The 26,188-nt window shown below is 35.9% G+C and overlaps 1 protein-coding gene across 12 annotated transcripts in view; it reads left to right on the forward strand.

Annotated features, from left to right (window-relative positions):
* Nucleotides 1-26,188, forward strand: part of LOC117319586 (centriolin-like) — a 105,533-nt gene that overhangs the window by 34,465 nt on the left and 44,880 nt on the right. For 9 of the 12 annotated variants that reach the window (XM_033874372.1, XM_033874399.1, XM_033874435.1 and 6 more), the window contains exons 10-27: nucleotides 11,110-11,121; nucleotides 13,577-13,731; nucleotides 14,666-14,803; nucleotides 15,997-16,150; nucleotides 16,344-16,564; nucleotides 17,119-17,295; nucleotides 18,538-18,672; nucleotides 19,250-19,375; nucleotides 19,930-20,058; nucleotides 20,293-20,388; nucleotides 20,572-20,832; nucleotides 21,241-21,351; nucleotides 21,584-21,731; nucleotides 22,550-22,570; nucleotides 24,386-24,499; nucleotides 24,793-24,959; nucleotides 25,148-25,255; nucleotides 25,407-25,662. In XM_033874372.1, coding sequence (XP_033730263.1) covers nucleotides 11,110-11,121; nucleotides 13,577-13,731; nucleotides 14,666-14,803; nucleotides 15,997-16,150; nucleotides 16,344-16,564; nucleotides 17,119-17,295; nucleotides 18,538-18,672; nucleotides 19,250-19,375; nucleotides 19,930-20,058; nucleotides 20,293-20,388; nucleotides 20,572-20,832; nucleotides 21,241-21,351; nucleotides 21,584-21,731; nucleotides 22,550-22,570; nucleotides 24,386-24,499; nucleotides 24,793-24,959; nucleotides 25,148-25,255; nucleotides 25,407-25,662 — 2,529 coding nt within the window. The remainder of the gene's footprint in view (nucleotides 1-11,109; nucleotides 11,122-13,576; nucleotides 13,732-14,665; nucleotides 14,804-15,996; nucleotides 16,151-16,343; nucleotides 16,565-17,118; nucleotides 17,296-18,537; nucleotides 18,673-19,249; nucleotides 19,376-19,929; nucleotides 20,059-20,292; nucleotides 20,389-20,571; nucleotides 20,833-21,240; nucleotides 21,352-21,583; nucleotides 21,732-22,549; nucleotides 22,571-24,385; nucleotides 24,500-24,792; nucleotides 24,960-25,147; nucleotides 25,256-25,406; nucleotides 25,663-26,188) is intronic. The other 3 variants (XM_033874378.1, XM_033874440.1, XM_033874385.1) reach the window with 2 other exon arrangements.

Consider the following 26,188-nt stretch of genomic DNA (forward strand, 5'->3'; position numbering starts at 1 on the left):
AGACAGACACAGATATATGGGTTTAAGTCTGTTGTGTTGGTGAGACAGACACAGATATATGTGTATAAGTCTGTTGTTATGGTGAGACAGACACAGATATATATGTATAAGTCTGTTGTTATGGTGAGACAGACACAGATATATGTGTATAAGTCTGTTGTGTTGGTGAGACAGACACAGATATATGTGTATAAGTCTGTTGTGTTGGTGAGACAGACACAGATATATGTATAAGTCTGTTGTGTTGGTGAGACAGACACAGATATATGTGTATAAGTCTGTTGTGTTGGTGAGACAGACACAGATATATGTGTATAAGTCTGTTGTGTTGGTGAGACAGACACAGATATATGTGTATAAGTCTGTTGTGTTGGTGAGACAGACACAGATATATGTGTATAAGTCTGTTGTGTTGGTGAGACAGACACAGATATATGTGTATAAGTCTGTTGTGTTGGTGAGACAGACACAGATATATGTGTATAAGTCTGTTGTGTTGGTGAGACAGACACAGATATATATGTATAAGTCTGTTGTGTTGGTGAGACAGACACAGATATATGTGTATAAGTCTGTTGTGTTGGTGAGACAGACACAGATATATGTGTATAAGTCTGTTGTGTTGGTGAGACAGACACAGATATATATGTATAAGTCTGTTGTGTTGGTGAGACAGACACAGATATATATGTATAAGTCTGTTGTGTTGGTGAGACAGACACAGATATATGTGTATAAGTCTGTTGTGTTGGTGAGACAGACACAGATATATGTGTATAAGTCTGTTGTATTGGTGAGACAGACACAGATATATGTGTATAAGTCTGTTGTGTTGGTGAGACAGACAGATATATGTGTATAAGTCTGTTGTGTTGGTGAGACAGACACAGATATATATGTATAAGTCTGTTGTGTTGGTGAGACAGACACAGATATATATGTATAAGTCTGTTGTGATGGTGAGACAGACACAGATATATATGTATAAGTCTGTTGTGTTGGTGAGACAGACACAGATATATATGTATAAGTCTGTTATGGTGAGACAGACACAGATATATGTGTATAAGTCTGTTGTGTTGGTGAGACAGACATAGATATATGTGTATAAGTCTGTTGTGTTGGTGAGACAGACACAGATATATGTGTATAAGTCTGTTGTGTTGGTGAGACAGACACAGATATATGTGTATAAGTCTGTTGTGTTGGTGAGACAGACACAGATATATGTGTATAAGTCTGTTGTGTTGGTGAGACAGACACAGATATATATGTATAAGTCTGTTGTTATGGTGAGACAGACACAGATATATGTGTATAAGTCTGTTGTGTTGGTGAGACAGACACAGATATATGGGTTTAAGTCTGTTGTTATGGTGAGACAGACAGATATCTGTGTATAAGTCTGTTGTGTTGGTGAGACAGACACAGATATATGTGTATAAGTCTGTTGTGTTGGTGAGACAGACACAGATATATGTGTATAAGTCTGTTGTGTTGGTGAGACAGACACAGATATATGTGTATAAGTCTGTTGTGTTGGTGAGACAGACACAGATATATGTGTATAAGTCTGTTGTGTTGGTGAGACAGACACAGATATATGTGTATAAGTCTGTTGTGTTGGTGAGACAGACACATATATATGTGTATAAGTCTGTTGTGTTGGTGAGACAGACACAGATATATGTGTATAAGTCTGTTGTGTTGGTGAGACAGACACAGATATATGTGTATAAGTCTGTTTTGTTGGTGAGACAGACACAGATATATGTGTATAAGTATGTTGTGTTGGTGAGACAGACACAGATATATGTGTATAAGTCTGTTGTGTTGGTGAGACAGACACAGGTATATGTGTATAAGTCTGTTGTGTTGGTGAGACAGACACAGATATATGTGTATAAGTCTGTTGTGTTGGTGAGACAGACACAGATATATGTGTATAAGTCTGTTGTGTTGGTGAGACAGACACAGATATATGTGTATAAGTCTGTTGTGTTGGTGAGACAGACACAGATATATGTATAAGTCTGTTGTGTTGGTGAGACAGACACAGATATATGTGTATAAGTCTGTTGTGTTGGTGAGACAGACACAGATATATGTGTATAAGTCTGTTGTGTTGGTGAGACAGACACAGATATATGTATAAGTCTGTTGTTATGGTGAGACACACAGATATATGTGTATAAGTCTGTTGTGTTGGTGAGACAGACACAGATATATATGTGTATAAGTCTGTTGTGTTGGTGAGACAGACACAGATATATGTGTATAAGTCTGTTGTGTTGGTGAGACAGACACAGATATATATGTATAAGTCTGTTGTGTTGGTGAGACAGACACAGATATATGTGTATAAGTCTGTTGTGTTGGTGAGACAGACACAGATATATGTGTATAAGTCTGTTGTGATGGTGAGACAGACACAGATATATGTGTATAAGTCTGTTGTGTTGGTGAGACAGACACAGATATATGTGTATAAGTCTATTGTGTTGGTGAGACAGACACAGATATATGGGTTTAAGTCTGTTGTGTTGGTGAGACAGACACAGATATATGTGTATAAGTCTGTTGTTATGGTGAGACAGACACAGATATATATGTATAAGTCTGTTGTTATGGTGAGACAGACACAGATATATGTGTATAAGTCTGTTGTGTTGGTGAGACAGACACAGATATATGTGTATAAGTCTGTTGTGTTGGTGAGACAGACACAGATATATGTATAAGTCTGTTGTGTTGGTGAGACAGACACAGATATATGTGTATAAGTCTGTTGTGTTGGTGAGACAGACACAGATATATGTGTATAAGTCTGTTGTGTTGGTGAGACAGACACAGATATATGTGTATAAGTCTGTTGTGTTGGTGAGACAGACACAGATATATGTGTATAAGTCTGTTGTGTTGGTGAGACAGACACAGATATATGTGTATAAGTCTGTTGTGTTGGTGAGACAGACACAGATATATATGTATAAGTATGTTGTGTTGGTGAGACAGACACAGATATATGTGTATAAGTCTGTTGTGTTGGTGAGACAGACACAGATATATGTGTATAAGTCTGTTGTGTTGGTGAGACAGACACAGATATATATGTATAAGTCTGTTGTGTTGGTGAGACAGACACAGATATATATGTATAAGTCTGTTGTGTTGGTGAGACAGACACAGATATATGTGTATAAGTCTGTTGTGTTGGTGAGACAGACACAGATATATGTGTATAAGTCTGTTGTATTGGTGAGACAGACACAGATATATGTGTATAAGTCTGTTGTGTTGGTGAGACAGACAGATATATGTGTATAAGTCTGTTGTGTTGGTGAGACAGACACAGATATATATGTATAAGTCTGTTGTGTTGGTGAGACAGACACAGATATATATGTATAAGTCTGTTGTGATGGTGAGACAGACACAGATATATATGTATAAGTCTGTTGTGTTGGTGAGACAGACACAGATATATATGTATAAGTCTGTTGTTATGGTGAGACAGACACAGATATATGTGTATAAGTCTGTTGTGTTGGTGAGACAGACACAGATATATATGTATAAGTCTGTTGTGTTGGTGAGACAGACACAGATATATATGTATAAGTCTGTTGTGTTGGTGAGACAGACACAGATATATGTGTATAAGTCTGTTGTGTTGGTGAGACAGACACAGATATATATGTATAAGTCTGTTGTGTTGGTGAGACAGACACAGATATATGTGTATAAGTCTGTTGTGTTGGTGAGACAGACACAGATATATATGTATAAGTCTGTTGTGTTGGTGAGACAGACACAGATATATGTGTATAAGTCTGTTGTGTTGGTGAGACAGACACAGATATATGTGTATAAGTCTGTTGTGTTGGTGAGACAGACACAGATATATGTGTATAAGTCTGTTGTATTGGTGAGACAGACACAGATATATGTGTATAAGTCTGTTGTGTTGGTGAGACAGACACAGATATATGTGTATAAGTCTGTTGTGTTGGTGAGACAGACACAGATATATGTGTATAAGTCTGTTGTGTTGGTGAGACAGACACAGATATATATGTATAAGTCTGTTGTGTTGGTGAGACAGACACAGATATATATGTATAAGTCTGTTGTGATGGTGAGACAGACACAGATATATATGTATAAGTCTGTTGTGTTGGTGAGACAGACACAGATATATATGTATAAGTCTGTTGTTATGGTGAGACAGACACAGATATATGTGTATAAGTCTGTTGTGTTGGTGAGACAGACACAGATATATGTGTATAAGTCTGTTGTGTTGGTGAGACAGACACAGATATATGTGTATAAGTCTGTTGTGTTGGTGAGACAGACACAGATATATGTGTATAAGTCTGTTGTGTTGGTGAGACAGACACAGATATATGTGTATAAGTCTGTTGTGTTGGTGAGACAGACACAGATATATATGTATAAGTCTGTTGTGTTGGTGAGACAGACACAGATATATATGTATAAGTCTGTTGTGTTGGTGAGACAGACACAGATATATGTGTATAAGTCTGTTGTGTTGGTGAGACAGACACAGATATATATGTATAAGTCTGTTGTGTTGGTGAGACAGACACAGATATATGTGTATAAGTCTGTTGTGTTGGTGAGACAGACACAGATATATGTGTATAAGTCTGTTGTGTTGGTGAGACAGACACAGATATATGTATAAGTCTGTTGTGTTGGTGAGACAGACACAGATATATGTGTATAAGTCTGTTGTGTTGGTGAGACAGACACAGATATATGTGTATAAGTCTGTTGTGTTGGTGAGACAGACACAGATATATGTGTATAAGTCTGTTGTGTTGGTGAGACAGACAGATATATGTGTATAAGTCTGTTGTGTTGGTGAGACAGACACAGATATATATGTATAAGTATGTTGTGTTGGTGAGACAGACACAGATATATGTGTATAAGTCTGTTGTGTTGGTGAGACAGACACAGATATATGTGTATAAGTCTGTTGTGTTGGTGAGACAGACACAGATATATATGTATAAGTCTGTTGTGTTGGTGAGACAGACACAGATATATATGTATAAGTCTGTTGTGTTGGTGAGACAGACACAGATATATGTGTATAAGTCTGTTGTGTTGGTGAGACAGACACAGATATATGTGTATAAGTCTGTTGTATTGGTGAGACAGACACAGATATATGTGTATAAGTCTGTTGTGTTGGTGAGACAGACAGATATATGTGTATAAGTCTGTTGTGTTGGTGAGACAGACACAGATATATATGTATAAGTCTGTTGTGTTGGTGAGACAGACACAGATATATATGTATAAGTCTGTTGTGATGGTGAGACAGACACAGATATATATGTATAAGTCTGTTGTGTTGGTGAGACAGACACAGATATATATGTATAAGTCTGTTGTTATGGTGAGACAGACACAGATATATGTGTATAAGTCTGTTGTGTTGGTGAGACAGACACAGATATATATGTATAAGTCTGTTGTGTTGGTGAGACAGACACAGATATATATGTATAAGTCTGTTGTGTTGGTGAGACAGACACAGATATATGTGTATAAGTCTGTTGTGTTGGTGAGACAGACACAGATATATATGTATAAGTCTGTTGTGTTGGTGAGACAGACACAGATATATGTGTATAAGTCTGTTGTGTTGGTGAGACAGACACAGATATATATGTATAAGTCTGTTGTGTTGGTGAGACAGACACAGATATATGTGTATAAGTCTGTTGTGTTGGTGAGACAGACACAGATATATGTGTATAAGTCTGTTGTGTTGGTGAGACAGACACAGATATATGTGTATAAGTCTGTTGTGTTGGTGAGACAGACACAGATATATGTGTATAAGTCTGTTGTGTTGGTGAGACAGACACAGATATATGTGTATAAGTCTGTTGTGTTGGTGAGACAGACACAGATATATATGTATAAGTCTGTTGTGTTGGTGAGACAGACACAGATATATATGTATAAGTCTGTTGTGATGGTGAGACAGACACAGATATATATGTATAAGTCTGTTGTGTTGGTGAGACAGACACAGATATATATGTATAAGTCTGTTGTTATGGTGAGACAGACACAGATATATGTGTATAAGTCTGTTGTGTTGGTGAGACAGACACAGATATATGTGTATAAGTCTGTTGTGTTGGTGAGACAGACACAGATATATGTGTATAAGTCTGTTGTGTTGGTGAGACAGACACAGATATATGTGTATAAGTCTGTTGTGTTGGTGAGACAGACACAGATATATGTGTATAAGTCTGTTGTGTTGGTGAGACAGACACAGATATATATGTATAAGTCTGTTGTGTTGGTGAGACAGACACAGATATATATGTATAAGTCTGTTGTGTTGGTGAGACAGACACAGATATATGTGTATAAGTCTGTTGTGTTGGTGAGACAGACACAGATATATATGTATAAGTCTGTTGTGTTGGTGAGACAGACACAGATATATATGTATAAGTCTGTTGTGTTGGTGAGACAGACACAGATATATGTGTATAAGTCTGTTGTGTTGGTGAGACAGACACAGATATATGTGTATAAGTCTGTTGTGTTGGTGAGACAGACACAGATATATGTGTATAAGTCTGTTGTATTGGTGAGACAGACACAGATATATGTGTATAAGTCTGTTGTGTTGGTGAGACAGACACAGATATATGTGTATAAGTCTGTTGTGTTGGTGAGACAGACACAGATATATATGTATAAGTCTGTTGTGTTGGTGAGACAGACACAGATATATATGTATAAGTCTGTTGTGATGGTGAGACAGACACAGATATATATGTATAAGTCTGTTGTGTTGGTGAGACAGACACAGATATATATGTATAAGTCTGTTGTTATGGTGAGACAGACACAGATATATGTGTATAAGTCTGTTGTGTTGGTGAGACAGACACAGATATATGGGTTTAAGTCTGTTGTTATGGTGAGACAGACACAGATATATGTGTATAAGTCTGTTGTGTTGGTGAGACAGACACAGATATATGTGTATAAGTCTGTTGTGTTGGTGAGACAGACACAGATATATGTATAAGTCTGTTGTGTTGGTGAGACAGACACAGATATATGTGTATAAGTCTGTTGTGTTGGTGAGACAGACACAGATATATGTGTATAAGTCTGTTGTGTTGGTGAGACAGACACAGATATATGTATAAGTCTGTTGTTATGGTGAGACAGACACAGATATATGTGTATAAGTCTGTTGTGTTGGTGAGACAGACACAGATATATATGTATAAGTCTGTTGTGTTGGTGAGACAGACACAGATATATATGTATAAGTATGTTGTGTTGGTGAGACAGACACAGATATATGTGTATAAGTCTGTTGTGTTGGTGAGACAGACACAGATATATGTGTATAAGTCTGTTGTGTTGGTGAGACAGACACAGATATATATGTATAAGTCTGTTGTGTTGGTGAGACAGACACAGATATATGTGTATAAGTCTGTTGTGTTGGTGAGACAGACACAGATATATGTGTATAAGTCTGTTGTGTTGGTGAGACAGACACAGATATATGTGTATAAGTGTTGTGTTGGTGAGACAGACACAGATATATGTGTATAAGTCTGTTGTGTTGGTGAGACAGACACAGATATATGTGTATAAGTCTGTTGTTATGGTGAGACAGACACAGATATATGTGTATAAGTCTGTTGTGTTGGTGAGACAGACACAGATATATGTGTATAAGTCTGTTGTGTTGGTGAGACAGACACAGATATATGTGTATAAGTCTGTTGTTATGGTGAGACAGACACAGATATATGTGTATAAGTCTGTTGTGTTGGTGAGACAGACACAGATATATGTGTATAAGTCTGTTGTGTTGGTGAGACAGACACAAATATATGTGTATAAGTCTGTTGTGTTGGTGAGACAGACACAGATATATGTGTATAAGTCTGTTGTGTTGGTGAGACAGACACAGATATATGTGTATAAGTCTGTTGTGTTGGTGAGACAGACACAGATATATGTGTATAAGTCTGTTGTTATGGTGAGACAGACACAGATATATGTGTATAAGTCTGTTGTGTTGGTGAGACAGACACAGATATATGTGTATAAGTCTGTTGTTATGGTGAGACAGACACAGATATATGTGTATAAGTCTGTTGTGTTGGTGAGACAGACACAGATATATGTGTATAAATCTGTTGTGTTGGTGAGACAGACACAGATATATGTGTATAAGTATGTTGTATTGGTGAGACAGACACAGATATATGTGTATAAGTCTGTTGTTATGGTGAGACAGACACAGATATATGTGTATAAGTCTGTTGTGTTGGTGAGACAGACACAGATATATGTGTATAAGTCTGTTGTGTTGGTGAGACAGACACAGATATATGTGTATAAGTCTGTTGTGTTGGTGAGACAGACACAGATATATATGTATAAGTCTGTTGTGTTGGTGAGACAGACACAGATATATATGTATAAGTCTGTTGTGTTGGTGAGACAGACACAGATATATATGTATAAGTCTGTTGTGTTGGTGAGACAGACACAGATATATGTGTATAAGTCTGTTGTGTTGGTGAGACAGACACAGATATATGTGTATAAGTCTGTTGTGTTGGTGAGACAGACACAGATATATGTGTATAAGTCTGTTGTGTTGGTGAGACAGACACAGATATATGTGTATAAGTCTGTTGTGTTGGTGAGAAAGACACAGATGTATGTGTATAAGTCTGTTGTGTTGGTGAGACAGACAGATATATGTGTATAAGTCTGTTGTGTTGGTGAGACAGACACAGATATATATGTATAAGTCTGTTGTGTTGGTGAGACAGACACAGATATATGTGTATAAGTCTGTTGTGTTGGTGAGACAGACACAGATATATGTGTATAAGTCTGTTGTATTGGTGAGACAGACACAGATATATGTGTATAAGTCTGTTGTTATGGTGAGACAGACACAGATATATGTGTATAAGTCTGTTGTGTTTGTGAGACAGACACAGATATATATGTATAAGTCTGTTGTGTTGGTGAGACAGACACAGATATATGTGTATAAGTCTGTTGTGTTGGTGAGACAGACACAGATATATATGTATAAGTCTGTTGTGTTGGTGAGACAGACACAGATATATATGTATAAGTCTGTTGTGTTGGTGAGACAGACACAGATATATATGTATAAGTCTGTTGTGTTGGTGAGACAGACACAGATATATGTGTATAAGTCTGTTGTGTTGGTGAGACAGACACAGATATATGTGTATAAGTCTGTTGTGTTGGTGAGACAGACACAGATATATGTGTATAAGTCTGTTGTGTTGGTGAGACAGACACAGATATATGTGTATAAGTCTGTTGTGTTGGTGAGAAAGACACAGATATATGTGTATAAGTCTGTTGTGTTGGTGAGACAGACAGATATATGTGTATAAGTCTGTTGTGTTGGTGAGACAGACACAGATATATATGTATAAGTCTGTTGTGTTGGTGAGACAGACACAGATATATGTGTATAAGTCTGTTGTGTTGGTGAGACAGACACAGATATATGTGTATAAGTCTGTTGTGTTGGTGAGACAGACACAGATATATATGTATAAGTCTGTTGTGTTGGTGAGACAGACACAGATATATGTGTATAAGTCTGTTGTGTTGGTGAGACAGACACAGATATATATGTATAAGTCTGTTGTGTTGGTGAGACAGACACAGATATATGTGTATAAGTCTGTTGTTATGGTGATACAGACAGACACAGATATATGTGTATAAGTCTGTTGTGTTGGTGAGACAGACACAGATATATATGTGTATAAGTCTGTTGTGTTGGTGAGACAGACACAGATATATGTGTATAAGTCTGTTGTGTTGGTGAGACAGACACAGATATATATGTATAAGTCTGTTGTGTTGGTGAGACAGACACAGATATATGTGTATAAGTCTGTTGTGTTGGTGAGACAGACACAGATATATGTGTATAAGTCTGTTGTGTTGGTGAGACAGACACAGATATATGTGTATAAGTCTGTTGTGTTGGTGAGACAGACACAGATATATATGTATAAGTCTGTTGTGTTGGTGAGACAGACACAGATATATATGTATAAGTCTGTTGTGTTGGTGAGACAGACACAGATATATGTGTATAAGTCTGTTGTGTTGGTGAGACAGACACAGATATATATGTATAAGTCTGTTGTGTTGGTGAGACAGACACAGATATATGTGTATAAGTCTGTTGTGTTGGTGAGACAGACACAGATATATGTGTATAAGTCTGTTGTTATGGTGAGACAGACACAGATATATGTGTATAAGTCTGTTGTTATGGTGAGACAGACACAGATATATGTGTATAAGTCTGTTGTGTTGGTGAGACAGACACAGATATATGTGTATAAGTCTGTTGTGTTGGTGAGACAGACACAGATATATGTGTATAAGTCTGTTATGGTGAGACAGACACAGATATATGTGTATAAGTCTGTTATGGTGAGACAGACACAGATATATGTGTGGTACAGTATTTCTGACCTTCATGCTGCATACATTTAATCTCCTATATGTGTTTACAGTTTCAGCAAAGCTTAAGTTTGAGTTTTAGATTGTGTTAACATTTTCCAAGTTCAAATTCGGATTCTGCTCTCAACACTAAATTCTTGTCCTAGTGAATATACAGGATGACATGAAGAGAACAATATTTATCTATAAATGTCTAATGCCTATGAACTCAGTTATACATCTGCAGCCAAGATGTGAAAAATAAATCTGAGACCAATATACAATAAACTTTTCATTAACGCATGATATTAATTTGATAGTATGTACAGAACTATTGTGGGTTTTTTTTTAATGAAAATGTGTTATTGAGAATATTGTGACATTAAGTGGAATCCACTCTAAGGCTGTTATCTGTGTGCCTGTATGTATGTGATTACACATTGTTTTATATACATGTGGGGACACATGTTTATTTTGTAGTATGTTCAGTGAGGGATATAATTATTCAGTTTGATTTAGTGTAACATGAGCCTTTTATTACATAATTTGCAGATGTACAAGAAGGTATGCTTGCAATATATAATAATCACAAAGCTATAGAAACACTTTTAATAATTCTACCAATGATACATTTCATTTACCAAATAGTCTAACAGAATCAAAACGTACAAACTTAAAATATTAACATTGTTTTGAACTTCAGTACATATTTATAGAGTTTTTGAGAATCTGCTTGTCTCTTTAAGAATGATGATACAGCCCTACTGTTGTATTAGCTTAAATGTCATTTGAGTTGATTAGACAGCTGGCCTCTTCTCTTGTTTTCCTATGGTCATTTCTAAATGGTATTGGTGTCTCTTTGGTTTCCAGATGTGGTTGTTTCTTTGATGTTGGTGTTTCTTTGGTTTTATGTTATCGCCTTTTTGTTTTGGTGTCTCCTGGCCTTGTTCATGTTGTCTTTCCGTTTAGTTTGCTTTTCTGTTTCCTTTTCATTTCTTGCATCTCCTGGTTTCAATGCTATTTTTGATATCTCCTGGTTTCTATGCTATATTTGATATCTCCTGGTTTCTATGCTATTTTTGATATCCCCTGGTTTCTATGCTATATTTGATATCTCCTGGTTTCAATGCTATTTTTGATATCTCCTGATTTGTTTGCTATTTTTGATATCTCCTGATTTCTATGCTTTGATATTTGATATCTCCTGGTTTGTTTGCTATTTTTGATATCTCCTGGTTAGTATGCTATTTTTGATATCTCCTGGTTCGTATGCTATTTCTGATATCTCCTGGTTTGTATGCTATTTCTGATATCTCCTGGTTTGTTTGCTATGTTTGACATCTCCTGGTTTGTATGCTATATTTGACATCTCCTAGTTTGTTTGCTTTGTTTGACATCTCCTGGTTTCTATGCTATATTTGATATCTCCTAGTTTCTATGCTATATTTGATATCTCCTGCTTTGTATGCTTTATTTGATATCTCCTGGTTTCTATGCTATTTTTGATATTTCCTGGTTTCTATGCTATTTTTGATATCCTAGTTTGTTTGCTATATTTGATATCTCCTGGTTTCTATGCTATTTTTGATATCTCTTGTTTGTTTGCTATTTTTAATATATCTTGGTTTCTATGCTATATTTGAAATCTCCTGGTTTTTATGCTATATTTTTTATATCTCCTGGTTTCTATGCTATATTTGATATCTCCTGGTTTCTATGCTATATTTGATATCTCCTGGTTTCTATGCTATCTTTTATATCTCCTGGTTTACTTTGATGTTTCTTGTTTGATAATACCTTGTTGACATTATGGTTCATAAAAAAATGGAATAATAACATCATGTTTGTTTTTTTTTAACTATGGCAGTAATTTTGAAAATAATACACAAGGAAAAGTTGTATCCCTGTATCTCTTTCATAAATACAGCAATATCTTGATGTAGTCTCCTTCTTTTTTTCCTCTCCCTTTTTCTCCTATCATTGTGTTACATCACAATATATTTCCCATTGTTTTAACATTACCAGTCTATGTCTCCTGCTGTACATTTCTGATTCTCTTTATAATGACATGCTCCACTGAACAGAGGGTAATTTACGTGTAAAATTTTACTTGGCATGATGATGGATCTCTCTATACTGTTGAAGTCCAACGGCCACATTATGGCCCACTTAATGATAAATTTTCACTGAGCACACAGTATAGTAGGAATTATGTACATTCGATTAAGTAATCAATATAGATCCATTGTCTATAAATATAAAATAACCTACCTAACATAGTAGATTAATTAGATGCATGGTTATGAATTATTTTTTGTTAAGGTGAAACTCAAACAAAGCAATCTTTCTGAAAACAACAACATTTTAATACATTAAATCTGATATTTTCAACCATTATAGTAATACGATTAATAATCTACATTTTTTTCTTGTTACTAAAATAATTCATGCTGCTGAATAATTATCCCTCATGTTTTGATTTTCAAAAGTTCAATTTAAAAATAATATCAATGTTATCTACCAAACATTTTTCTACAGCTGCCCTTAAAGTGGTAATTAAAAGTAATCATGGCTTGATATCGTCATGGGAAGACATACAGGCCCCAATGGCCTTTTCATGTAACAGTGTACTTAGTGACAACAAACAAAATCCATTCATTTTAAATAGATTTTGTTTTTAGGTTTTATACTTGGTTACTGAATAGCTCTGCATGATTTAATTGGAACTTCATACTTTATTGATGGAATCAAAACTTCCTACACACTGAGTAATATATTAATTTCACTCTTACTGGGCAATTTTAGTTTGTTCTTTTTAGGGAGAATGTAAAATTGTTGAGAATTTGGTTAAGTTCTGCAGTACATACATTTAAAGTGTATTCTTTAAAATAAAAAAAAATAAAAAAATGAACATGTCATATTTTGCATAAGAACGAGCTGTTCCTGTAATTAAATGTCCACTTCTAAGCAGAATGCAACATCCATTGTACTGACTTTTCTCTCACCTTATGATTTATAGCGGAGGACCGCCTGAAACGTCTCACTGATGACTTAATGGGCACGGAGAGGAAGCTGCTTCAGGCAACAAAAGACCTCAAGCGTATGGGTGACATCACAGAGAAGGATGATGTCAAGGTGCAGCTCCGCCAGAGAATGGCCAAGAAAATGCAACTGGTGAGAAGTGTTATCCTAATAGTAATGTCCGACTGTTGTATATAGAGTGTCTCGGTTATCATTAATAATCAGTACCACATTAATCCTGAGATCAGCTCAACAGAGCTAGCACATATTAACGTCTAACTCAAAGTTAGGGGGTTGGAATATTACAGGACAATGTAATTACATTTGTTGATAATTTTACGTCAGTTCTGATATTGATGGATTACTATAAGTTGTTTCCAGATCCTTGATCTGACATTTTATAGATGTCTGGTTGTCTCCCCTTGATGTTCCACTAATCAGTGTAGTTTATGACAATGTAATGTTTACAAGGTCAACAATTGTTTATGGGTGTTTATCTCAATTATAACACTGACCACATCATACCTTACTTCCCTTCTAAGTGTATTGGAATCCTTTTTACTTTTGAAAAGTGTCTAGTCCATTATTATTTAAGGGGTGTACTGTAGCAGTGTTGTGAGTGTTAACTTTGTAAGTTACCGGGTAGGTGTAACAATGTCATTACAAGTCCCGTCTACACTTAGTGGTTTTCCCGTGTATGATTTTTGTATCTTGAAGGTAAGTTTCAATATAAAATCTATCAAAGTGTTATGTGAGGTAACTTGTTTTCTTGTTTTTTTTGTTTCTATTGTTAATGAATATTTCTCTTCAAAAAGGGGTACTTATATAGCTTGGTATGCAAATTTATTCTGAATTTTTAGCTTTATGACAATAACTTAGTCCTTATGTATGATGTGGTGCAGTCTGTTTCTTCACCTAAGGAGACACTTCTGATATGAGTATGTTAAATTAGTCAACATTATTAGTTTAAGTCCACCCCAGACCAGGTAACTTTTTTCTATCAGCATTGCATTGCTTCCAGAGTGATCCTACAGCTGGCTCTACCAGACCTAAATGGGGAGAGTTTATCCCTATGTTTTGATTACAGGTAAACGATCTGAAGGATAGTGCCACCCAGATAGAGGATGAAATCGAGAAGACAGTAAAAAGTATGCATGACAGTAAGGTGGACGTAGCCAGACTCAAAGGTCAGCTTGACCGAGTGGACACTAAGGATCCAAAATATGTAAGTTCAATTTTACAGTGTGACAAATCCATTTCCTGTTTAACTTGATAAAGTTTTCATTAGTATAGTGAGCTATGTAAATTGTGTATAATCAGTTACGTATATTGTGTATGGTGATATACAGTCAAACCCACTTAATTTGAAATCGGATATATTGAAATATCGTTTAATTTGAAGTGAAATAAAATCCCCGTCCAAATGCCTTCTTTGTCTTTGTATTGTTTCATCGGTTATTTTGAAATCGGTTTATTTAAAAAATTGCTTTATTTGAAAGGAAATTATTTCCCCCGGCAATGCTAAACCGTTGTTTATGTATCGCTTTAATTGAAAGTCGCCACGACTGGCTTCGATTATATAATTTACCGACCATTACGGTACGTGCGTCCAATCAAAAGACAGGTAAAAACAAAATTCTGTTTTACACAATACAAATAAATTGTTACTTTTAATAATTAAATGCGTTCGTTATGTGCATGAATCTGTATGTTTACGAGTATACCTTGAGGGACACAGATTATTTTGGCTTCTGCTACATTTATACGTCGAAATAGACTCTCATTTAACTACACGCAAGACAATTACAAATGACGCGGCCATTATTAGGGAATTGACAGACAATGATAACAACGTAACCAGAACAGTGATATTGACAACGACCCTCAAACAATTCGTGAAAATCCATCTATCACCGACGCACAGGTCCGATTTCTGACAGTAGTTCTTGGAAAGTATAGCCCGGATGTACCGGAAACTGTTCTCACGTGTGTCCGCGAACTCAACATAAACAAAAACAAGCAGCAGTCGAAGACTTCTCCTGTCAAATTTAACATTATTTCTAATAAACTCTGAAACTAATATCATTTTGGAATTGATTATAAATACTGACTTAGTAAAATTTCAATTAACTACATCGAACAATGGTGTGTTGTTTGACGTAGGGCTTACTGAAATATGTCGGCAAAAGACTGGATCCCGTTATATTGAAAACCGGTTAATTTGAAGTATTTTTCCATTCCCTGAGCATTTCAATATAACCGGGTTCGACTGTATATGAATTATTTATATTGAGTGATGTGTATTGTGTGTAGTAAGCTAAGTGTATTTTGTATGGTAAGCTAAGTGTATTTTGTATGGTAAGCTAAGTGTATTTTGTATGGTGAGCTATTAGTACATTAGTATATGAATGTTTACAGAGGAAAATGTATGCAGAGATGGTGGACAAGGAACAGCAGATCAGTGAGAGTAACCAGATGTATGGACAGTTACAACAGCAACTAGAAGTGATGTTAGACACCATCGCCAAGGAAACCGCTGACATCAAGAAACTAGAACAGCAGCTCAACGATGGTAAGTATTATAAACTATCTGGTGACTCTCCAGATCTGTGTTGGACTGAAAATTAAAAAAAAAAAAAAAAAAAACTTTGTGGAATGACATCTTAGTAATAGTTCATTCTGTCTTTACAATGTACAGTTATCTTCTACATATAAATATGAAATAGATCATCATATAGACAAATTATACTCTGGGTGATTTTCAGACCAAATAGATGCCAATGAGTCGCTGCGTACAGAACTGGACGAGATTGTAGGTGGTCTCCAAGGTTACCTGTCTAATGTCAAGCAGCAAGGCCTCCGTCGACAGCGGGATTTCGACTCTGTTTTGGGAGAGAAGACACGACTTGAACAAAAAGTGTCTCAGCTAGAACAAGAACTAGGTGTTCTGGATGCGGAGGCTGGGAACTACAAAGCTATGGAAAAGGTAAATCCTCATCTGTAATAATTATCCTCAAGCTTACAACCTTTTATTTTATTGGAGTTATATATTCACCAGTTGAAAGACTACAGGTGTATTATAGTTACACATAGTCAGTCACAAACACTCTCTACTCAGTATATACCTATCAACTAATCATCTTCAGACTATGAAATGAGATTAATCAGTGTATCACAGAAGTTTGGATAAGTTATATATCAGTGTAAATTTTGGGAGTTATTGCTTCTTACTTAAAAACATATCATTTTAACCATTCTTCTTGAATTCTATGACATTTATAGTTCATGTTTAATTTGTAATCAGTCACTGATATAATGTGTTGTAAAGCCACACAGATAAATACCATTCACTGCAACCCAGAACACATTATAGAGGTAATATTCTCTTCAGCCCGATTTATAGTTAAAAAAGGCATAATATGGAACCTCATCAAGTCAGATATTTAGGAAGAAAGAAGTTTTAGTTTTATTCAATACTCAATGTATAGATAAGATTATCACACATAGTGAGTAGTAAACCAAGGTTGTGATTAATTACAGCGATTAATGGAGATGGAACAGAACATGAGTGACACCCAGAACCTTAACAAAACGTTGGAGGACCAGCTACATAGAACTCGTACCAAGGACGCAGAGTACCAGGACCAGATGGAAAACACTTCAGCTGAACTAGTAGACCTGAAGCGTGTACTGAAGGAAGCTGGCAGGAAGGCACAGGTAGGTTAAAGGTTAAAGGTCATAGGTCACATTCTTGATGGACAGGAAAGGGGTCAAGACGATTGTAGATTATATAAGAAGAAGAAGAATGAGTGGTATGTTTTTAAGGATATTTCATGCAACAGAAACCTGGCACGATTTAGGTGAAAAATATAGTGCAGACATTCAACATTAATTTGTAAAAAGATGGTACAGTCGAATCTGTCCAAACGACCATCTCTATTTAACGACCCTCTGTTCTAAGCGACCATTTCAATTCCTCCCGAGCGTTTTCGCTATATATTTTAACTCTATTAAGCGACCCTCTGTTTACGCGACCAGCGACCACAATTTTTCGCTCCCGTGATAAAAATAACTCTCCAATAAGCGACCAGAAGTCTCCAAAATGCCTTAATATCACCCAAGTAGTTTTACTTTTCGTGCAAAAGGACGGGAGATGAGGCGAAGTGACCGTCTGGAATTCTGACGATTTTCAGACGTTTTATATACGATATATCAATTTGCAAGCGAAATATAACAATGAAGGAATGCATAAACAGTTAACTTACTGTTAAATCGTGATTTGTTATCTTTTTTGAGACATTAAAACAGATATTTGTCAGTGAAAAAGTTGCCGTTTTAAAAGTAGGAAAGGCAGGAACGTAAATAATAATCGGAGCGGAAATCCGGACCAAGATTTCAGGAATTAAAAAAAATATATATCAATAATTTGAAAGTAATCTAATTAACCAATGAAATATATTTCTCATGTTAAATCAATGTATTTTGCTATGCTGAAAGAATTTCAAAAAATACATGTAGTGATGAAAAATTAGCACAGTAATAATTATAAAAAAAAAAAAAAAATACACCAAAAAAAAAAAAAAAAAAAAAAAATTGTTTTGTTTTATTCAAAGTGGTGGTTCATTTTTCATATATATTATAAATCATTATTGCCAATTTATAAAGCGAATAAAAAGCTTATGAACATTTATTAAATTTAAGATACCATCTCTATTAAGAGACCACTCTCCATTAAGAGACCATTTTTCAACTTCCCTTGAGTGGTCGCTTAATACAGATTCGACTGTACATGCAATATTAGGTTTTGATTTCACTCGATGGAAACCATGGTGCAAATAAAATGTAATAAATCATTAATACTTTTAATTCATTTTGTAATAGTAGTTACCATTGTATTTATGTACTACAATATTAATTTCATTTTCAAATGTTTTACAACTGGAAACTTCTTAATTTCAGTATGACAAACAGGCAATTGAGTCACAATTGAAGATAGAAAAGGACCGGGCTACAAAAGCACTACAGCAGGCAAACATGGCATCAGCAGTGGATGAGGAAAACCGTCGATTACAACACCAGCTGGAGGCCATCAAGGTGAGTACAGGTGACTACAACACCAGCTGGAGGCCATCAAGGTGAGTACAGGTGACTACAACACCAGCTGGAGGCCATCAAGGTGAGTACAGGTGACTACAACACCAGCTGGAGGCCATCGAGGTGAGTACAGGTGACTACAACACCAGCTGGAGGCCATCGAGGTGAGTACAGGTGACTACAACACCAGCTGGAGGCCATCGAGGTGAGTACAGGTGACTACAACACCAGCTGGAGGCCATCAAGGTGAGTACAGGTGACTACAACACCAGCTGGAGGCCATCAAGGTGAGTACAGGTGACTACACCAGCTGGAGGTCATCAAAGTAATTAGGGCTACATAGAGCCATCTTGATTGGTCTTAATATTTTATGTAAAAGTGAATATTATGTAAATGTTTTTAAGTTGATATTACTCTGACCAGGTTTGTAAACCATGGCTAGACCTCACTCTAAGTCCTTAATTGTATAATGTAGTATAGGTGGTAGTCATCACACCATGAATTGTTGGTGATATTTATAAAGAACATGAAATATAACCTCATTGTAGGTTCAAAGTCTGTAATGATTGTCTTGTAGGCACAGAATCTCTCGTATAAGGAACAGCTGGAAGGTGAAAGACAATCTCGACTTCGGGAAACTCTGCCCCATCATGAGATCAGGAAACGGCTAAAAGATTTGTCACAGTGTGTAAAAACAGGAAAGGTAAGACACATTTATTTAATATTTTCTACATTAAGAAAACAAACAGTATAACATGAATTGTTTGTGTGTACTTTCTTTCATGGTGCGAAGTTTTCAAATCATTTCATGGGTACAATTTTTATGGTTAGGATATTTGCTGGGTTTTTTCACTCATAAACAGCCAGGGTCATTTTGAAGTACAGATTAGAGTTAAGTGTTTTGCCTAAGGACACAACAACAACAGCACAGACCTGTCTGTTTCTCAGTTTCTGACACAAACCAACAGGGGTAGAGAGCATTGAACATGCACCTCAGATCTTCACCTGAGGTTACGTGGCCGGCATTCTAACTGACTGAGCTTTCATGGCATGGTTGGCGTTTGCAACAATAATATAGCAATAATACATATTACAATATTTGTTATCTATATTCATGATTCCATAGCAACCACAAAGGCAACAACAGTTTTAACACAACAAAAGTTTCATGATATACAGTATGTAAATAGTTTTGTTTAAATATAGACAATACATACTTGAATATGTTTTCACCTCTTATGGACATAAATTCTTCAGACAAATGTTGAGCCTACCGATGACCGAGATTACCTGGGTAAAACCTTCAAAGATCTTCAGCATTTTATGTCTGACAAAGTCAACAAGAGTTTCAGGGATGCTGATGATGCTAAGAAGAAGACAAACCAAGTAAGTACTTGTTACACATTTTATCATCATTTTATCATGTAACAAAAGCGTTTTGTTTTTTTCTTTGCTGGACATCACAAAAAATGAAATAATGTGCAGTTTTTATTCTGAGAATAGGAATTAAATTATGTATAACTTTCAATCTTTTAAGAGAATTTGATTCCCTGAATTTCATGTTTTGATAAATAAAATGAACTTTTGATTAAAATAAGGAGAGTGTATCTTTGATTTTAGGCTGATGCAGAGATACAAGCATTAAGAGATGGTCTTACAAAGGCTGAAAACAAACTCGTGAAACGTGACGACAAAAACAAAGACAAGGAGAATAAGGTTTGTGAAATTGTTTGTGATTGATGTAGGGAGTTTGATCTTATTGTCAGGTAAATATGTCATACAAGTCATGTAAGTGTGATAGATTGATATTGTTAAGAAAAAATTTGGGAAAAAAAAACAAAAATTGTTCTGAGTTAATATATTTGTAAGTGATATTTTGTATATTGGTAATCTTGACAGCTCCAAGCAGAGAGGAAGGCCAATGAGGATGAGATGAAGAGAATGCAAAATGAGATTCAGAGGCTGAAAGCCAAGCTCAAGGAGACAATGGAAAGGGCAGCTCAAGGTCGTCCGGTCACTAAGATTGTGTACCGCCCCGAGTCCGAGTCTGACAGAAGCTCGATGAACTCCGAGGAGAAAGCATTGTTCGATGAGTTACAAAGAGAACTACTTGAACTTCGACGTAACATGAGGAACAAGGAAGAAGAAAATGCTCGCAAGGTGAGTTAATATACCAAAGACTTCAACCTGTTATCCTTAGGGATTTTCTCCTGATGTGATTCAGAGGTTAAGATTAAGAGTTAGCCAAATTTTATAATCATAAAGAATGAAGACAAACATGATAACTAAATATTTTAGGACAGATAAATAACCCTCCTAGATGAGGAAAGCATTCAATAACAATTCCATGGAAAATATTTTACCTGCCTCATGGGTTCACATTTACAATGAAACTGGAAATATGAAATGTTTGAGAAGTGGGCCACATTTTGTTGAAATGGCATCCTCTCAAAGAAATATCAAGGAATAATTTAGCAGAAAAAAAATAATGCATGCATTTAAAAGAAACCCTTTGAGTGTTTCATGTTTTAAAGTTTGGAATAATTTGCTGCTTTATCAATTAATTAGTTGATTGACATGGAGTCTGAGGCAGTCATGATGGAACAGGCACTAAGGGACCAGGAAAAGGAGTATGAGAAAGAACTGGCTTTTACTCGGGATGAACTAGAAGATCAGAAGGTAACTTCGTTGTTTCCAAGTCGGTCACTACATTTGGAGAAATACATCACCAAAACATTTGTTTTATCTACATAACAGATCTTGTTTTTATTATGTATCTGGTATTAGTATATATAGAATTTCTTTTAAAAAAAGTGAACATTCCATTGATTTGTTGGTACACCTAGTTCATAGTTTCCGTTACCTTTGTTATTTATAACATGAAAGCTCACATTTTTTTGTGGAATTGCAGGAAAAACAGGAAGCTCGCATGCAGGTCATAGGTCAGGACTTGGAACAGGCACAGGTTGTAGCAAACCAACTGAAACAGTGTTTAGATGAGAGGGATAAACAGCTATCTAGTGAAGTACAGAACACTGATATGTCTAATCACATGATGAGTGAGTACAAGTTGTCTCCCTTGAAAGTAAATCATAAAAAATCCTTTAGCTTTGTTAAAACCATTTAAAAAAAAAATTTCACATATATCTCCATTTCACATAATTTCCTATTACATATTGCTGTAAACAAAAAGCCTTTTGGGTTTTCATTGTGTTGATAAAACACCAGTTTTACCATCTGTAACTGGTCATATCGCTAAGGTCATTTTATATTAAGTGTTGCCATGTAAATAATTTGCCATCAATTAGCACTGTGTTAATTACTTACAGACGATTGTACCAAATGGAGAGGTAATACACCATCCCATGGTAGTTCCCATGTTAGGACCCAGATACCTATTACTTTTCATTTTGTAAATTACTTTTCAACCTCAGTCTTAAATAATGTAGACTTAATATTACTTAGTGTATTTTGTTTATTACATACTTTTATATATATTCAGGGAATTATTATACTAACTCTGAACTTAGAATTGATATGAAACATGTGTACTGGGTGCTAGATTCCAAAGATAATTGAAACTTAATATGGACCCTATGTAGAGATGTCAGTTGTTTATATATCCATCAGTCCGGCAGCACTTTTGCTTCTGGAGATTTTATCACAATCGAGAAACCATTAAAATTTATCATGTCTGTTTGGAAGTCAATGAAGAGTCAACTGGCTTGGTCTTCCATTACTTTACTTGACTTAAAGAACCTTTAACATTTATGGTAGAGTATACTCCCTGTTAGAGTTAGACAGGGACTGTGCTCTAGAGTTATAATGAGGGATATGTCTGTCGCTATAGTAAATGTTGAACGTTTGTAAACTTTAGCTGGTTTCCAAGCCAAGTCAGGTAAGAAGATGTATCCCACACCTGTTTGGAACATCACCAGCCTACTGCACAATTAACATCCAAATAATCTACCATTAATGAAATGTCACCATAAACATTGTACCTCAGATTTATAAATCAGTGTATACTACCAGGTATACACAAAGGATATTTTTGCTATATTTCATGGATGAAATTTCCACACAAATCTGTAATGAGAGGGTTAGATATAGATATTTATGGTGTTACAATTTGATCTTTGTGAATTGGTTCCAGAAATGTAGCTAAACATTTTTTATTGCAAAATGAAAGTTATAAGATTCTATACAGTGTATTTATTTGTTTCTTTATGATTTTGATAATTTTTATATGAGATACACAGTCAGTGTGATTATGATAAAATTTCTGACAAAATTTATTAAATGTTATAGTTGATGCTACATTTTTTAGTCATATAAATCTAGTGAAATATTTTCTTAGGAAATAATAATTCATCCATTTGTACATGTGTGTGCACACCTGACTATGACAGGTTTGATTCCCCTTTCCTCCTGGTGTTTTGTCATTGGTTCACAGGGCTGTGCACTGAATCCATACACAAGGGATCACTGATTTACCTAGAATAGAGTGATGACAAACTGGACAGTAGACCAGTACACGTTAACAGTGATGACAAACTGTGGATAGTAGACCAGTACACCTTAACACAGTGATGACAAACTGTGGCCAGTAGACCAGTACACCTTAACAGTGATGACAAACTGTGGCCAGTAGACCAGTACACCTTAACAGTGATGACAAACTGTGGACAGTAGACCAGTACACCTTAACAGTGATGACAAACTGTGGCCAGTAGACCAGTATACCTTAACAGTGATGACAAACTGTGGACAGTAGACCAGTATACCTTAACAGTGATGACAACTTGTGGACAGTAGACCAGTACACCTTAACACAGTGATGACAAACTGTGGACAGTAGACCAGTATACCTTAACAGTGATGACAAACTGTGGACAGACGACCAGTACACCTTAACAGTGATGACAAACTGTGGACAGACGACCAGTACACCTTAACACAGTGATGACAAACTGTGGCCAGTAGACCAGTACACCTTAACAGTGATGACAAACTGTGGCCAGTAGACCAGTACACCTTAACACAGTGATGACAAACTGTGGACAGTAGACCAGTATATCTTAACAGTGATGACAAACTGTGGCCAGTAGACCAGTACACTTTAACAGTGATGACAAACTGTGACCAGTAGACCAGTACACCTTAACACAGTGATGACAAACTGTGGACAGTAGACCAGTACACCTTAACAGTGATGACAAACTGTGGCCAGTAGACCAGTACACCTTAACACAGTGATGACAAACTGTGGATAGTAGACCAGTACACCTTAACAGTGATGACAAACTGTGGCCAGTAGACCAGTACACCTTAACACAGTGATGACAAACTGTGGACAGTAGACCAGTACACACGTGTTGATGTGACAGGTTTAGTGGTAGTAATATAGTCGCACTTCTTGGTTTGTGGTTTAACTTGATGCAATAGAATTTTTTTTTGCTGATATTTGTATAATTAGACCTATTTAGATTGTGGAAGATAAATGTATGACACATATTCATTGAATCATAGGGAATTCTTAGAATAAAAACAGATATGATTTAATGTACCCAGGGTATACATGATTTGTTATTAAAGATTTTGAGAGACTTCCTTATTTCATCCTGTAATTTGAGATAACAAACTGTCACACTTTGCTCCAACTAAGGGCAGACAACTCATGCTGAATAGTAAATTTTTCTGTTGTATCTAACAGCGGCCCAGGAAGATGAGCTGGCACGCCTGTATGAGATACTGGATGCCCAGAGGGACGAGATCGAGCACCTGAATGGCATGTTGGACCAGTTGTACAGCAGCCCACGAGGACCAAGTAAGATTTGATCTTTATAGAACCTCATGCAATAAATATAGTTCCCAAAAAAGACTGTTGACTGTAGACTTTTCAGCAATTTCTGGGGATTTAGTGATGGAAAATTGATGGGCTATGCAACTTTGGTTTATCAATTTTTCGGATTGTGAATAAAATATTCTATAGCAATGACTTTTTTTTTTTATCAAAAATCAAACAAACTTTAAAAACTGAGTCTGGACAGGAAATTGAGCAAAGCAACCATTGTTTTAAACTGTTACCTCAATCATATCTTATCTTTTTATATTTGTCAGTCAATCCTGGTTTCGATGATGGTCTCTGGAAGTTACGTCAGGAAGTCAATCGGCTTAAGGAAACTCTTGCCATGCAGTCTGCCTACATACAGACAATGCCCAACACCTTAAGTTCGGCTGGTACTCAGGCTCAGACGGACATCCAACCAGATCCAGGTTTTACCCCGGTATGTATGTCTGTAGTGGATAAGTACAAAACATAGCAGTATGTTTGTCATTATCTCTCAAAGTAAAGAAGCACTTGGTAATCCTATCTTTTTGTTCCAAAAAAAATGATTCTAAAAAAATAAGTGTTCAGATTACTTAATTAGGAAGATCATTTAAAAGTACATCTGTTTTCATTGTGATCTTACAGAACGTTTACCCTGGCCAGACGGCTGCTCCAGTGCCTCGACTTAACCTTGGTACACAGCCAGGAGTACCAGTCTCTGTGATGCCAGCTTCTCCACAGAGACCAAACTTGGTAAGAAATGAATAATTGTACTTTCTTTGATGGTTTTATTTCTTGTATATCTTAATTGAATAATTGTATTCTGATTATTTTGGGTGATAATTGTTTAGAATCTTGATAAATAACAAATATACTGTCATAAACGTATATGTATTTTCCACAGGGAGCAGCTTACTCCCGACCCACAGCCTACATGCCTGCTGGAGCAGCCCCGGGGGGACATTCAGCCTACATGCCTGCTGGAGCAGCCCCGGGGGGACATTCAGCCTGCATGCCTGCATCAGGAGCAGCCCCAGGAGCACATTCTGGCTATGCAAGCGACCCTCAACAGCAGCCACGATTATCGTCTGCGAGAGATAGCAGCCACCGACCCCGGTCAGAAGATGCCCGATCTGGCCACAGGTCTCGCAGAGATAGAGGTAAATATTGGATGGTAGTGAGTTGTGGTAGTAAAGATGAGAAAACAGATATAAGAAACAATATGTTGAATAGATAGAGTGATAAAAATTTACCCGGGGTAAAATATTATGTATAGATTTCTTTCTGGAATTTACACATATAACTATTACAGAAATTTGGAAAGAAGTTTCTCAAATATAGAGTTGTTTCTCATTGTTTATCTTCAAAATTGATCATTTCATAACAATTGACTGCCTTTCTTAGGGCTATATAGTATTTTCTGAGTTTCTCAACACCTTTTGTTGTACATTCTCCTTAGATATTTAAGTTAAAACTGAGCTCTTTTTGATCTAATTTTCATAACACTTGTCAATTTCAATTCAGTCTTGAATAACAAACTGGTACATAAATATTTTTTTTATAAATTGGAAATGTGATTATTTTAGCATTGTATATCATACTAATAACTTGACAGTAGTTCAATCAATATAAAAAATTACACAAAATTTACTGGAGTGTGACTTCTGTTTGTGACCAATTGTCTCT

Source organism: Pecten maximus, chromosome 2, assembly GCF_902652985.1.
Source record: "Pecten maximus chromosome 2, xPecMax1.1, whole genome shotgun sequence".
NCBI classification, from domain to species: Eukaryota; Metazoa; Mollusca; class Bivalvia; order Pectinida; family Pectinidae; genus Pecten; species Pecten maximus.